Source organism: Crassostrea angulata, chromosome 1 (assembly GCF_025612915.1).
Source record: "Crassostrea angulata isolate pt1a10 chromosome 1, ASM2561291v2, whole genome shotgun sequence".
Taxonomy (NCBI): domain Eukaryota; kingdom Metazoa; phylum Mollusca; class Bivalvia; order Ostreida; family Ostreidae; genus Magallana; species Magallana angulata.
Window position 1 is genome coordinate 26243882 of NC_069111.1, and position 15742 is coordinate 26259623.

The 15742-nt window shown below is 34.7% G+C and overlaps 2 protein-coding genes across 2 annotated transcripts; both read right to left on the bottom strand.

The window, feature by feature from the left end:
• Window positions 1–1447: 1447 nt before the first annotated feature.
• On the bottom strand, window positions 1448–6922 carry LOC128161532 (putative beta-hexosaminidase). Its single transcript, XM_052824840.1, has 9 exons — window positions 6815–6922; window positions 5461–6159; window positions 4916–5337; window positions 3960–4754; window positions 3609–3855; window positions 3102–3432; window positions 2704–2856; window positions 2563–2608; window positions 1448–2446 (listed from the first exon to the last, which is right to left on the bottom strand). Exons 1-9 carry the CDS (start codon window positions 6882–6884, stop codon window positions 2150–2152), a joined length of 3060 nt encoding a protein of 1019 aa, XP_052680800.1. The 5' UTR covers window positions 6885–6922; the 3' UTR covers window positions 1448–2149.
• Window positions 6923–9440: 2518 nt separating this feature from the next.
• On the bottom strand, window positions 9441–10887 carry LOC128164022 (uncharacterized). Its single transcript, XM_052827741.1, has one exon. It carries the CDS (start codon window positions 10823–10825, stop codon window positions 9635–9637), a length of 1191 nt encoding a protein of 396 aa, XP_052683701.1. The 5' UTR covers window positions 10826–10887; the 3' UTR covers window positions 9441–9634.
• Between the last annotated feature and the right edge of the window lie 4855 nt (window positions 10888–15742).

Below are 15742 nucleotides of genomic sequence, written 5' to 3' on the forward strand. Positions count from 1 at the left end.
CTACACTCGTAACAGGACACAACCGAAGTAGTTTTTAACCACTCCAAGAGGAACTTTCAATAAATATTTCTTAAATCACCAAGATTAATGAAGAAATCGATATCTAGAACGATGGTGATCGACTTGAACTAATTAATTGTGTATATATAGTTTGAACGACTAAGTTGCTGGAAAATGAAAATACCAACATATAAAGAATTTATTTCAAAAATCTGTTTCCAGTGATTTATATAGTACATATAATTTAGTTTTAACACTCAAATAACTTACTGTATACAAGTAATACTTAAAAACACATTATCCGAACTGATTTATTAAAAATCTTCAATTAAAATTACCAAAAACATGCATCGGACCCCCCCCCCCCCCCCCCGGGAAAAATTTTCTGGATCTGCACATTAAAGCTTGTGGCGGTGACGTGTTACAACATTCATTACAAATGTTTTGTAAAACAACATTCAAAGGTTTCGCAAAAATTAGAGCTCTGAAGTCCATTCTCTCGTATACAAACATCGATGGGGTCAGAAAGATTTCAAAATATTCCAATGGAAGAAAGATTTAGAAAATTATGTTTACTAGTACAGATTGAAAACGATTTGATTTTTTTTTCTTTACAATTTTGTTTGTTTATTTTCCATTTTAATAATGGTTGTGTTTCAATAGTGTTTATAAAGAGATATTGATAAAAGTAACAGGATTATGAATATGGCCTATGATTAGAAATATTTTGCGTGATTTCATTATATCATACAATGATACATTCATATCATTCTGTAATAAAGAAGCCAATTAAAAAAAATCCAAGCTGTGTTTAACTGTCAACCCAGTAAACATTAATGTCACCTTATTCATTCACACTCTTACGATTTTTTTTTTCTTTTATTTATAGTTTAATCATATCAAGCACAATGGAAGTCGTCTGGTACAAAAGAAATTTGAGTTTCTAAATCCATGACAAACCCCACCTGTTGTTTTTCAAGCTGATCAATTAAAAATCAAATTTATTATTTTTTTTTACTCATCAAGTTCCAATTAAATCTAAATCTACATAATGAGTACGTATATGACTAATGCAATGTCATTATCACAAAATTAACAATTAACCTCCAGTCTGCATCGTCGGATAATTAATGATACTTTTTGTCAAATTCAGCAATAAATTAAGCATTGTCTGGCTAACGCGATTTTTATGCTAATTTTTTTTAGCGGTTTCCAGAAATATATATCAGTCAATTCGCTTGTAAAACGAGCATCTCAAAACAATAAAGAATAAACCAGGGCTATTCTCAAAAAGATATTTTCATTTACATGAATTTTATATAATTACGTCTTACGCAGATCCGATTTCTTTTTTAAAAGGACAAATATATGAAAATAATATATTAAGATTATTTTCAAGACTAAGATTTGTACATTAAAATCCTCGTAAAAAACACAAAACAGCGAATCCCATTCCATTTTTATTTCACGCACCATAAATGTGCGCATGTCAATGGATAATGACGTCATGAGATCACATATCATTTGTATGCAATAGCTAACAATTTGTAAAAATGTATAAATATTATAAGTATCCTACATACAACCAATGATGCACATCAGATTTTTAACTTTCTTTTTAAAAACAATTATACAGTAGAATCGATAGATTATATATGGTTATACCGAATCAAACAGACTTATTTCAGAAAGAAGAAATCTGTCAATGAGAGATAGGTAAGTAGGAGACTGGACAGAGAATGTTGTGTAAACAATGTTCATTTGCGCATCATCCAAGTATTTTGTAGAGAAGACACATGCCCCGAATTACTTCAAAAAAGGGACCCCATATTTTATACAAACGTGTTTCTGTATGTATGTCTGTATGTGTGTGTGTGTGGGTAATACACTCTAAAAGAGTGCTCAGGATAAAATAACAACTTCAAAGATACTTACATATAAATGTTAACAGATTATTGGATGAAACGTTACGTACAACAAAGTAACAGCTCAATAACGGAGGAAGAAAAACATTTTGAAGTGAAATAACTTCCCATACAAATTAATAGTTTTATCAAAAATGAAAAAAAAATGCGAACAATATTGGATTTACGGTCCATAACCAATTGTAAACATCCTGCTGTTCCTATCAGATTAGGAAGTGGGCCATTTATCCCGCTATGGGTGCTCTGGGGGCCGCCTGATTTTGACCTTGAGTGTTTCTTCGCCTTGCTGTTTGTTGCGCAGTTCCTGCTGTCTGACCACCTTGTTGCTGCTGGCCGCCTTGTTGTTGTTGTTGTTGATTCTGCTGCTGTTGCTGTAGCATAGCTGCCCGCTGTCTAGCTAGCATAGCTTGTTGGGCCAGGAAAGCCTGTTGCTGTTGCTGTTGCTGTCTGATTGCTTCCGCTTGAGCAGCGGCTCTTTGTGTTATATGATCTTGTACGTGTTGGAATGGTGTCTTCTCCAGCTAAAAGATTAAAACATACGATCAGTTCACTTAACTGACATGCTGACCAAATTAAATTTGTATCGTTGTCATATCTGTGTAGGTTGAATATTCTAAACCCGTCATCATCTACTTACGTTTGCGTTGAACTCTTGTTCTTCGCACTCAAATAGTTGTCGATATCTACAAATAACAATTTGCGATATTACAAAATAGGAAATTCATTTCATTGATAGGTCGAAATATAATGTGGTCTTCATAACAAAGAGATCACTCACTGTTCTATGTAATACTGGCACTTGATGGTCACGTTTTGTGTTGGTACAGTCGTCAGCTCTGTAAACTGTCCTCGTTCATTTTTGGAGTATACTTTCATGTTGGGATACATGCAAGATGTCTCCAGTTTGTTTCCAGTTGGTTCCGCCACAACTCTACAAGGAAAGAAAACAAACCTTTATGTTAACAGTAAGGTAAGGTTTTTCTACTTAAAGATATCATCTGTAGCGCATGGGTCAGCAGATAATTGCAATTTGTTAAAATAAACACTTTTATTAGCGTATGAACAATTGTTTGAAAAAAGTTAAAAGACTGGTAAAAAAACATGTATAAAAATGTTACAACATAGTTTGAATGAAGTCAAACGATTTCTTTACAAAATTGGCGCGTCACCACATACCTAGCTCCAGGAGCGGCGCAGAATACAGGTAACCCCTTGCTGGCCATTCTCATGACTTCCTTTGCGCCGATCAGACTTCTGAATCTTTGGTAGTCGTTTTCTAGAGCAGCGAGGTCAGGATTAAGGGTGGGCTCAATGTTTAGTGGAGGTAGAGCAGGAGGCTGATTGGCTGCTCTCTGGGGCGGTTGGTAGGGGGTGGAGGCAGTAAAGCTTGACTCCCAAGGCGCCTCATACCAGGATCGCTCAGCGAACGCCATCAATCGCGGGCTCATGAGTTTGATTGCTGTTTCGACTTCCGGCAATTTACGTGTATCAATTGAGGCTAGAGTTCCTGTCAAAAAGAGTAAAAAATATTCAATATTGTTTAGCAAGATATAATTATAATTTAGAAAAGGTAATTTTTAACAGTATTAATAGCTCTTTTAAATTTGCATGCATAGTTTTTGTATGTTGCTAGAGATTTGTATATGTACAAACTAATAATGAGTTCTCTTTACGTTAAATTACCATCAAATCCAGTAACGCCATCAGCAAAAGGTTCACACAAAGGTTCTGTCAAACAGCCATGCTTGGTCACTTCCTTTGCAATTTCTTCTGGGGCCAGATTAAGGTTACAGCACCTACTGTTAGGCACCCAAGCAAATGCCTCTCGCAAACTGACATTCCTGGTGGCAACACTGTAGTCCCCAGGAGCATTAGGATCGGGCTCGTAAGCCGTGTCGAACTTGGTCTTGTGTGGAGGAGAGATCAAAACCTTATCGAGAAAAACAAATAATCATTTAGAAAACACTGAAAACTGCTTCAATTCTATATAAAATTAATGGAAAGATTAGAGCGTATCACGGAATAACAATTTACCTTGTAACCGTTGTTTTTCAGAAGCTGGGCTCGCTGCGAGAAGAATTCTATTGGCATGTTTGGTGGGGAAGGGGGGTTGAACCTCATGTAATCATCATTGACAACGTAAGCATCAATATTCGGGTATCGCTTGGATTTATCCATGATGGTCATTCTGGAGACAAACTGGCTGTCAGGGAAACCGGTGAACAATTCCACGGTGCCACTTATGTCAACGCCTTCGGCGGTAAAGAGTGTGCCAAGTTTAGCCAAGAAATCAGCTTTGATGGCTGTTAGTCGAGAGCGAGCCTCTTGTAGCTCTGTAGCATTTCTAGGGGGAGTCGGGAAGCAGTGTTTAGAAGTCATCATCTGCTCGGTGTTGAAGTCAGATGCAAAATGCAATCTGGTGAATTGCTGTCCGCTCTCTGTGTAAAGGGATTTCAAGTACTTCAGAATATAATCTACAAACTGAACAGTTTCAGGTCTGCATGGATTAATGGCGCTGTCTTTTTTGGGATATCTGCCCGACATCCTCAGGTTTTCAACTTCTGTTTCATCAAACAAACTAACACCCACAGGATTTAAGGTATTTTTCTTGAGGGCCCGGTCCATTCCTACAACCATGGCACGAGCATTATCTCCCACATTGATGGAGGGGACGATCATCACTCCGCGTTTATCAGCGTATTCTAGAAGGTTAACGAATTGCTCCTTTGTAAGATGGCCATTTCCTTTTCCCCTTCCATCTGGATCTGAACCAAGCTGGGTCATCAGACAAATTTCTTCGTTCAGATCATGGCACCTTTTTCCGGCGACCTGAAATACATATATATGCAAAATAATTTTACATTTTTCTTATTTCAAGAAATTTTAATCTTCTTTTTTTTTAAGACTTAAAACGTATATGTTGATCTGATATTATCATAAGAAGACTTGGACAGATACTTTGGCGGGTAATACCTCACACTCAGACGTACCTCAACCGCCCCAAGACCGAGATCTAGGCGGAGTCCGTGGTTGTTCCAGATTTGTAAATACAGTCTGTTCAGTTTGTAGTAAGCCATCAAATTAATGATCTTTTTTATTTCTGCGGGTTTGTAGAAATTGGAAGCGATATCCAGTTGCAGTGCTCTTTCGGCAAATCTTGGTCCGTCTTTAATGACTTGAGCTGGGACCTCTCTCCATGCTTGCTGAGAGATGAGAGTGTGGATACCGTTGATTATTCCCTTGGGGGCTGCAGCACCAATTTCAATTTGGCTTGGAGTGATGACCAGCTCATAAGCTTCTTCAGTAATCGGGCCGTAGACCGATTCTGGAAACGAAGTCCTGGGTTTCTTACTTAGTTTGATTGTGTTAGCGTTGTTCGTGCCAGGAGTAGCAATACTTATCTTGGTCTCGGCTGAAAAAAAAATATCCAATGATATGACTTTTTTATATTTCACAATTTACTGTGTTATATATTGTTAAATCAAATGCCAATACCAAAAGCACACCTACAAGTATGTAACGGAGATTTACATACCTGCTAAATACTTCGCGGCGGGAACGAGGTCCGGGTGTTCCGTGACGATCTTCCATTTATTTGATGTTGAGGTGACATCAATTAGGTTAATTGGGGTGGCTATTTGCTGATTTCTGGGTTTTGGGGTGACGTCATATAATACACCACTCATAAAGGGGACAAATGCATCTTGTCTGTCCTGTGGTTGCTTGGGTACGCTGTCCAAATCGTCTGTTCTACGTAACTGGTTGAGGGGAGTTTTAAAGTCATCCACAAAGCCGCGATCACGGGTATCTCCGATTACCTTTTGGGTTCCTTGATCGTCGGTCACATACCAATTTCTAAAGACGTCAAATTTACTAACAATAAATGGGGAGAAGTATAAAGTAATGTTCTTGGTCTCTGATGGAGCTAGTCCAGCATCGATAGCCCTCATTTCGTACATGCAGCCATGGAGGAAGTTGAAGTAATATCCGTCAACCATGAGCTCTCCTCCGTACGGAGCAGATTCATATTTGCCCAGCTCTTCCTGGTAACTGACGGGGAATAGGAAATTTTCATGACAGAAGAAAATGGAATAGCCCCTGTCGGGCAGAGGTGTCTTCCCCCTGTTGGTCAGTGACAAGATGGCCACTGAATGAGGTACACGGCCAACAACGGCAAAGTTCGTACGCACGGAGTATTCTATATTCAAATTACCGGCTACTTTTCCAGCCACCGCTGAAATAAGAAAAAAATAATTATCATTTAAGTGTGAATGTAGAATGTTCATTATACAAGTATTTTGGTATCAAACTTTAAAAATAATTCGGAAACTGTGTTTGAACTTATACACAAACACATGTCATAATAAATTTATATGTTCGCTCCAGAGCTTAAAGATGCCGGCATAACCCCGACAAGGAAACACGTGTTTCCAAGAATTGGCCTCTAGTCCTGGGCCGGTTTTCTCGCAAGAAGGGACACAGTAAAACCATTAGGCGGGATGGTCGGTGCCCGCGTCCTGCTGATTTACCGTGTATAAGAAATACAATTTGTCGTGGACCTGTCATTCTCTATGGCCCGTTCATGACACGTACAAAATAATGATGTCCCTAATTGAATTCTACGAACATGACACCTGTATGCTAGAGGAGAGGATAAGAGACGAGTATATTTCCTAAAGTTTGAATTCTACTTCGGAAAAAGCTGTTGCGAGTCTGAGAAATAATTGTTGGTACATTTATTTCTAAAAAGAACATTATCTTGCTATCATTAAATAAGATCTATAATTTTTATTAAAATCGAGGATAACTATAAGAACCAAGTACTAAGCAGAGACAACTTTATCGATGTTTACAAGTGGTGAATAAGTCGTGTGTCCCAAAGTACTTACGTCGTTGAGCGCTGACATATTGTAAGCAGAGAACGATGCCCACCAAACAACCAACTGATAATTTCCACATCTCAAGAGCAAGTCTTTCACATAGAGAGAGAACACCAGACAAGGTTTTAAATAGGAAAAGTACAGTGGGCCCATTTAGGGGAAATTCAGTCACAAAGTGAAAAAACAACTCAGAAACTGTTACAATTAAAATGAAAACAAATATTGATATCTTCAATTTAGAGTCAGATATATTTAATGTTTTTTTTATAATTTGGTATATTATAAATGAAGTTTGATTTAAAAATATTCATATCCCCTTGGGTGCCTCTTGTTGCTATAAATATTTTCTTTACGTCTTCTGTCGTACAAATGACGAATTGCAATTTAGGTAATGTATTGTTTTGAACAAGCTGATTGGAGTCGGAGTCTCTTTATTACGCCAAATTGCGGTGAACTTTTGACTTATTCTAAGGGATCAGTGACGCGTAATTATAAATCATTAATTGCCCAAAAAAAATCATCAGTATCCTTCGAAAGTCCGATTCAAATTCATAACATGTCATTTTCAATAATATCTCTCTAGTTGAGAGTGGTTTTAAGTTAACTTGTGATACTATCATTTTAGAAGTAAGAAGAAGCAAACAAGAGACTAATCTAATATATATTTGTAAAGACGACGAGCAATTTATGTACAAGTGTGCCTTGTAATTCAAACCATCACTAAAATGTCGTACAGTGTAAAGGTCAGCTCCATTGGACCAATATTTCATCTTTGTTCAGACTTAAAAAAAATTCATATTCACCACGGGATTTAACAGTTATAGAGCTTAGATGCATGACTGTAAGTAAGATAAACAGTAAATAGATTTTAAAAGATAAATATTAAATATTATATATCTATCAGTAAATATTTTGTACTCAAATTCCATATTCACTCAGAATGAATTTTGAAAGTTGCTTCGGTTTAAACCTTGTTCATTTAGATTATTCATATATGCAAGTAATGAACTAATTACATCAATTTATGCCATTTTGTAAATCAACCAATGTTATAATGATGGTATCAATATGCTACGATTTTGTATCTTTTTTAAAAATTAAAAAAAAATGTTAATAATAATAATAAGAAGAAGAAGAATATGTCGATTGAATGTATTACGTCTGCTATCACAATTTCCAAAACTGTACTTAATGTCAACGTTTTTGTTGGCCGCTAATTAAAGCTGCCTTTTCCTCTTTCTGTGGCTTTATTGAATAAGTATGCATGTATACACATTTACTTAGAATTGATTCTTTAAAAAATGAAATCCTAAAATATTTATTAATTTAGTTCCAGGAGTGAATATTTAGAAAAGGTAAAAAATAAGAGAAAACAGCTGAGTGATGTTTACTATTTAATTAAGCCATCAGTTTCTTATTTCTCAATACCGGGAAATGTCATCTCTCATGCATGTGACTATTGCTCATAGCGGGAAGCTCGATCATCTTTTGTTGGTTAATAGTATCCTAGACGTTTGATTGCTGAGGGTCTAATACGTCAGCGAGCCACCGCCGTCTGATAATATAATGTGTTCAAAATCGCTGATCAAACACTTTAATAAACGCAATATTTACACCTGAAAAACAAAAACAGTAGATCTTCCAATGGCTGGTTTAAATCTAAAATTTAATAATTAATTTAAAAGATTATAGCTGGCTTAAATCCATTTATTATTCATTTTAAAAAAATATATCAACTCGCCAACGAAGATTAATTTATATTCAGTCTCCCGTAGCCAAGTCAAATTCACAATTAAATAGCATTATATAAAAATAAATATTTTTAAAAAAAAGCGTATAATAACCATTTGTTTAAGAGAAGTACAAGTAAAACGCTGTATACTTCATATGCTTTCAACATATGTGGTTTCAACAAAAAAACCACATAAACAGAAATTAAAAGGAAATCTTATTTCACAATTGTCTTTTGACAGCGGATTGCGACAGTGGCGACGTTTGTTATATTAAAAGCTGCATTCATCGTCATTGTCAAATTGTGTTAATGAGTTCTTAATATATAATCCTGAACTAGCGGGATTCTACGCTAATTTTGTATTGGTTTAAACCTAGTTCATTAAGAATATTGATATATGCAACTAAAAAATTTAATTAATAAATCATGTCATTTTGCCATTCAACTTTGCAGCTTTTTGTAGCTATTTGAAGCTATTTAACTTTTTAGATATATGATACATGTTATTAAAACATTTAACTTTCATTGAACACAGTCTCTTAGAATGGTGTGTTAAGTTAACCAAAAAAATAGAACCATATTTTAAAAAAAAACTGCTTCGTATTTTAAATGAGACATTTACTTAATCAACTTTATGATTACCTAATTTAGTTTACAAAAACCCATTACCATGTACAGCTGTCATATGTGAGGCATTTCAATGGTCAGTCGGTTCATTTTCATAAAATGAGAAAATTAAATTCCTATATTAAAAATATTCATCCATTTTTTAACGTCAGCAGATTAAAAATACAACCAATCCCCAAGGTTACTATAATGTTTCTGTTGTCCGATACAAAAAAGTTAAATCAAAGACCACTTTTCAGAAATAAGACGCAAAGAAATAACGTTGATTATTTTTATTTTCAGTTGGCATCCATTCGTGGGTTCAATGTTAGTTTGTCTTTAGATAAACAACCCTTTTTGATTGAGGGTTCCACTTCTTGTTAATAAAACAGCAGAGAAAATAGCTGAAAATATAGATACATGTAATTGAATTTTAATCCATTAAAGAGCGTTACTTGTACTTTATTTGATTGATTATATGATGAAATATCTTATTTCTCTGTTGGAAAGGATGATATGAGCAGATTTTTGCGCGGGTCTTTTCGAGGTTTTCTGCGCAATTTCAACTCACAAAAGGAGTAGACTGGAATAGCCAATATATGGCTTCTGAATTGTTTAGTAAATCCACTATACACGAAAAAATTCACCGAGAAATTGATATAGAACAACAAGTCCAGAAGATGCGTAATGGCTTGGGCCTTCTCTGACGTCACATATCCGTCCTCCATGATAGACATGAGTTGTGACTGTAGTTTGTTTACATGCATGGGTAAGTTGAGGAATAAAAAGACCACAGAGACTGCTACCAACATTTTGCGCAGCTTCCTGTGCGCTGACAGAGACTTGCTCCTTCCTCTGACTGCCCTTTGTTCGATTTCTTTCCTTGCTGAGAAGATGTCCGTCTGCCCCGACTGGTATGCATTTGAAAATGTCCTAGTTTCATTACTTATCCACTCGATCGCTTGAACTAGTGACGTTTTCCTTCTGGTTTGTAATGGATTTACAGTGGCGTTGTCACAGTCTTTGGTTATCGCTAATAGTAAGCGTGAGGTCATCACAAGCATCATTACCATGGGTACTAGTGACGTCAGCAAAGAATCGATACAAGACATTGCCAGAACAAAATAAGAACTCTTTTCTGTACATACATTCCTCTCTTGATCAATCTCATGTATTTCGATCGTCCAGATATTATATCCATACAAAACAATTGCAACGCCTGCTAAAAAACCAAGAACGCGCACGGCAAAGCTTCGATCCAGCAACTGTAATGTTCTTGTGGACAGGTAGAAAGTTATAACATAAAGCTCCAATGTCAATACATTCACGATCCACACTGACAAAAAACTGAAAATGAAAGTTAAATAGACGAGAGACTGGCACAAGATAGGACGATGAAAGATGGAGACGTTCAGTGTGTCTATCCACAGAAGCAGGACGCACAGCAAGAAGCCTGAGTCTGAGAGGGCCAGGGCGGACAGATAGACCGAGGAGGACAGCCTTCTCAGCTTTGTAGTGTTAAACACAAGCAGGGACAGGATGTTTCCGATCAGTCCGAACAGAACAATTCCGGGCAACAGGACTCGATGCAGAAAAAGAGCCACTTTCATCAGGTTCCCTACGCTCTCGGTCTTGGAGAATGTCAATGTGAAATCTTCTGATCTGTTCCGAAAAACTTCCATATTAAGAGATATTCGTTTGGGTATTATCTTCTAACACTAATGGATTGAAATGTTACAATTTGCAGATGTTGTCTACAGTATTATATATGGTGGTGTAATTTGATAGCGTATTTCTGCTGAACAGTATTATATTCTCCCTGCCAAAAAAAAAAATCGCCGGACCCGCATCAAATGTTTTATTTTTGATTTTGCAGACAATATAAAAATAAACTGAATTGGTATACATTAAAGGCGTATTGTAAGTTACTGTACAGTTCATGCAGTGAGACCTTATCCTAGTAAATGTACGCATTTCCATTCTCGACCCTTCTCGTTTTCGTTCTACACGTTTTATCGCTGGCATTTTTTGTAACTTTTAAAGTACAGTGCATGTTGAAAGACATATCGTTACATTTGAAGAAAAAGACAGATTTGTATCACCGCAGTGCAGAGCGAAGACCCATTCTACCGGAAAACCTTTTCGTTGCATACATCAACTTTTCGTCGTTGCATGTAAAATGAATGGATTTTGCTGACCACATTGTCAGATAATCATAGAAAACAGCAACATTGCAAAGCAAGCCCTCAGTCAACGTCGCCACCTTTACTTGTTTAACAATATCGTTTTTAAAACGCAATTTAAAAACACAAAACCACAACAACTTAATTGTTTTTATTCAAAACTTTTTCGTATTTCTAAAACAACTCCATCCTGTAATGACCCAGAATACATCATATAATGTGAAACAAAGGTCGAATTGTCCAAAACAGGATAGTGACATTTCAGATCTATTAAAATATAGTTTTTAGAAACCACTCTGCAAATATAAATGTTGTTAGCTGAAAGGGGTGTGGTAAGGTCATCAAACGTTTAATTAATGTCGTTCATGTTAAAAAACATTCGAGTACATAATTGCATTTGATGGTTGATTTGACGGTTTATCAGTATTAAATTTTACTATACATTCTTACCAAAACTGCGCAACTTTAGATAGAGGTTATGAATTAAAAAGAGCTTTTGGAAAAGTTCCTCTTGACATCTATTAATACAATAACGTTGTGATATCTGTATTATATAATCTCTCTCTCTCTCTCTCTCTCTCTCTCTCTCTCTCTCTCTCTCATCCGGCCTGAATCCAGTTCAACATCTACAAATTCGCCAAAATAACAATGAAATAAGTCGTTTATATATGAACGATCATTTTAGTAAATGCAAAAATATTCCTCATCGATCTAAAAACTCGTTAACAGATTTTCTGCCGACTTTTTGGTTTTTTCAGTAGAATTGGAATGGCTCATTGTTGTTGTAAAAAATCGGGAAAGGAAAGAAATCCTCGCCGATGACTTGACACCAAACTGATCCCGTGATATCTATTAATTTCTTATTTCTAACTACGCCTAACTTCAAACTGTCATCATTAGTTTCCCGTTAGATTAATTGTCACTACGGTATAATAAATCATTCCAATACACAAATTACATAACATTTCACACGTTGCCAATAAATCAAGACGCCATATTATTATCGATTGTTAAATTAGAACGTTGATAACATTATCATAAAATGTCAAATAAAAAAAAAGGTAAAGACGATTTACTCTTCGTGAGATCATTTCTGTTTTCTTCTTTGTTATAAAAGAAAATTATAATTCATTTTTTCCTTGTATTGTTGTAAGTGTTGATGTGCTCAATGCTTACTGTCACGTTACATCAAACGCAAACATCAAGCTATAAAAGGGGAACCATGTACGTCATAACTCTGCTACTTACGCACCAAATCGGATAGTACGACTGTTGGGGCGAGCGCAGCATTCAAGCAAAATCAGCATAATACACTAATGTATGTTTATTTACTGTTTTATAATTACGTTCTGAACCTACTACTTTGAATTATCAATAACAAAGGTGTACCGTCTAATTGAATAGACACCAACTAAATTACTAAGTAAAAAAAGTGGACTCGGTTTTTGTTTTTGTTTTGTTTTGTTTTTGTTTTTGTTTTTGTTTTGTTTTTTGCTTAAGGTGGCTCGACACACCAATGCGTTATTTGATGTATCGATGAAGAACCGTTTTTGAGAAATGATATCGATGAAGAACTGTTTTTGAGAAATGATAATACAAAAATGCCATCTATATCGGCTTCCAATTATTTTATATGATTTTTTTGGTGATTTTTGATAGAAACCGGAAAAATCGTCTTAGCTGAGAACGGGATATCTTAGAGCTAAAAATTTGGTATCAATTAATGCTCAATACAATTATCTATAAATACATATCAAAGACAGCCATATAAACTTTATGATATTTTTTCAAAAAAAATATTTATGAAAATGAAAAACAAGAATTGTAGATATTTTTTAAATCTTTGGATAAAAACTGCAAATTTACTGATACTCGCATTAAACAATTGCTGTACAATCATATTTTAACAAGAAATTGAAACAAATTAGTGAATTTAAAGAAAAATTGGAAAATTTTAAAATCGAACTAATTTAGATTGTAATTAAACTAATCCCGCACGAAATCATATAAAGCGAGAATGTATCACGATTTTGTAAAAAGAAAATTCAGGTTGTATAGCTGTAAAATGGTTAGGTCATTTACTGACTTTATAATTCATATCAATTACTCGGAATAAACTGCGGAATTTTTGTAAAATTTCAATTTTAAAATAATTCTGATCGGGATCAGGGTTTTTTTCAATCGGGATCATTCCAAATTTGATAAATAGCAATATTATTTCCCTAAAATTTCGCATTTTCGTTTCAATTTCTTTGCAAAATATCATTGTTTGGTAGGTATTTTATGTGACTATATGCTATTCTTTAAATAAATTTTATCCATAGATTAAACAGGTATTAAAAAAATTACAATTTTGATTTTCAAAAATATTTTTTCAATTAAAAAATTAAATACTTGACCAAACAATCTTTGGCATTTAATTATTCATACTTTTATTACACATTAATTTATACCAAGTTTTAAGCTCTAAAATACCTTGTTTGTCCTCAAAAGGTTAAACGTTTTTTCCTAGTTCACCGAAAAAAATACCAAAAAAAAATTCATATAATAAAACTGAAAGCCGAAATTGATCTCTATTTTGTGGAATCATATTTGATATATTAGGTATATCGACTGTTAGCCATACTTTACGAACATCATTATGGGTCAAGAGGTCAAAGTAGCACATGAATAATCTAGGTCACTTTTTTTTCTATGTGCTCAAACTAACCGACTTGTGCTGAAACACACATATTAGATATCGTCATGAAAACATAACTTAGGCATAAAAAATAAACGTTTCTGTATTTTGTTATCCGAAGTTTTATTTATTCATTTTCTAAAAAATATAACATTAATTGCGGGGGATAAATGATTCAGGTAAGATAGGCCTGTAAACAGAATAATGTTTATGGATCGACATCGAAATGAGGTGTTCTTGATAATTACAACCGCAATTTGTCAAAGGAGTTAATTCAGTTAAATGTATTACTGACTTTTTTACAAGCATCGACCAAAATCACAAACGCAATATCACAGACCTTTCGTGTTTATTCTTTCACGGATCACGGTCATATTTAACTCCTTGTGCTTCTCTGTCCGTTTTGTTCCGTAAAAAGAACTTAGAAGTTAAAATAAGCTTTCCTATATAATGTCGGAGGAAAATCATATTGCCTTTGAATCTGATTCTGCGATAGAGTTTCCCCTGAAAATGCCTAAGTAGACTCTAACTCAACTTTCAATCGCTTTGTTTTCAAATTTCCAACCGCTCTACGAATTCAACAGAAGTGGTATTATTCCGCTTTATGGGATTTGATCACGTGACCAACCCGTATTTTATATCCCGATATATATTCTCTTCATCCAAAAATGATACCTTATTTCTTAAATAATTTACATTCTTTAACAAACTTAAGAATTGTTAATCATAGTTTCACAATCGTGAAACTACTAGTATAATTATCATCTATGCTACTATATTAATATAATAGACTCGAATTTTTGGGCTTTAATAATGAGAAATCGGAAGAGTACTGTCTTTTGTTTTATATATTTTAAACATCATTGGTACATGAAGAATACCAATTTGTTTTTATTTTTTCTCAATCAAGCTTCGCTAATTAATAATTAACGAAAAATCCTTTTAAAAATCCGGAAATCATCTGGATATTTTGGATTTTACAATATTGCGCATGCGCATTACATTCACGCTAAATCACGGGAAGATCTTTAGCTTATGTTTCCACGATATCACATTTGCATGGATAAACTCAAAAACGATGATACAAATACGTGTAAATTTTCACTGAAAATTTGCTAGGCCCTATATCTGTTCATCAAAGAAAATACGGGAGATGACTCTAACTCAGTGCATTTAATATGAAAAATCCCGAGAGTTCCGAATGTCAGCATGTTGTGTAAATTTGAAGCGAGGAAAAAACATTGGCGAAAAAATGTTATATTCTTCATTAATATGAATTAAATTTTTAGATGAAAGGTAAATACATCCTCAAAATGGTTTGCTATAAATAATTTGAGGGTACCGATAATGACTGTTGTTTTCAATGCAGCTTCATTTAGGTACTTCACTATACCGAGACTTATACTTTTTAAGACACTACGTCACAAGATGGTGTTTTAAATGATTTGTTAAACTGTTTGCATCAATCGATTCAGATGTAAATATCGTAATAGCTCAGTGGTTAAAGTATCAGGCTCGTGAATCGCAGGTCATGAGTTCGAATCCGCCTGGGGATTTTGTTCATGTTTACTGAATGAAAATTTTGAAAATATCATTTTTAAAATCTAAAATTGCACATTTTTCGCCTATTTGACACATATATTCTTATCCATCGTGCTTTCTATCATAATCAAGTAATTTTCTACTGATTTGAGTAACTATTTCAAGGTGTAGTGAGGCACCTTAATTTTCTCCAA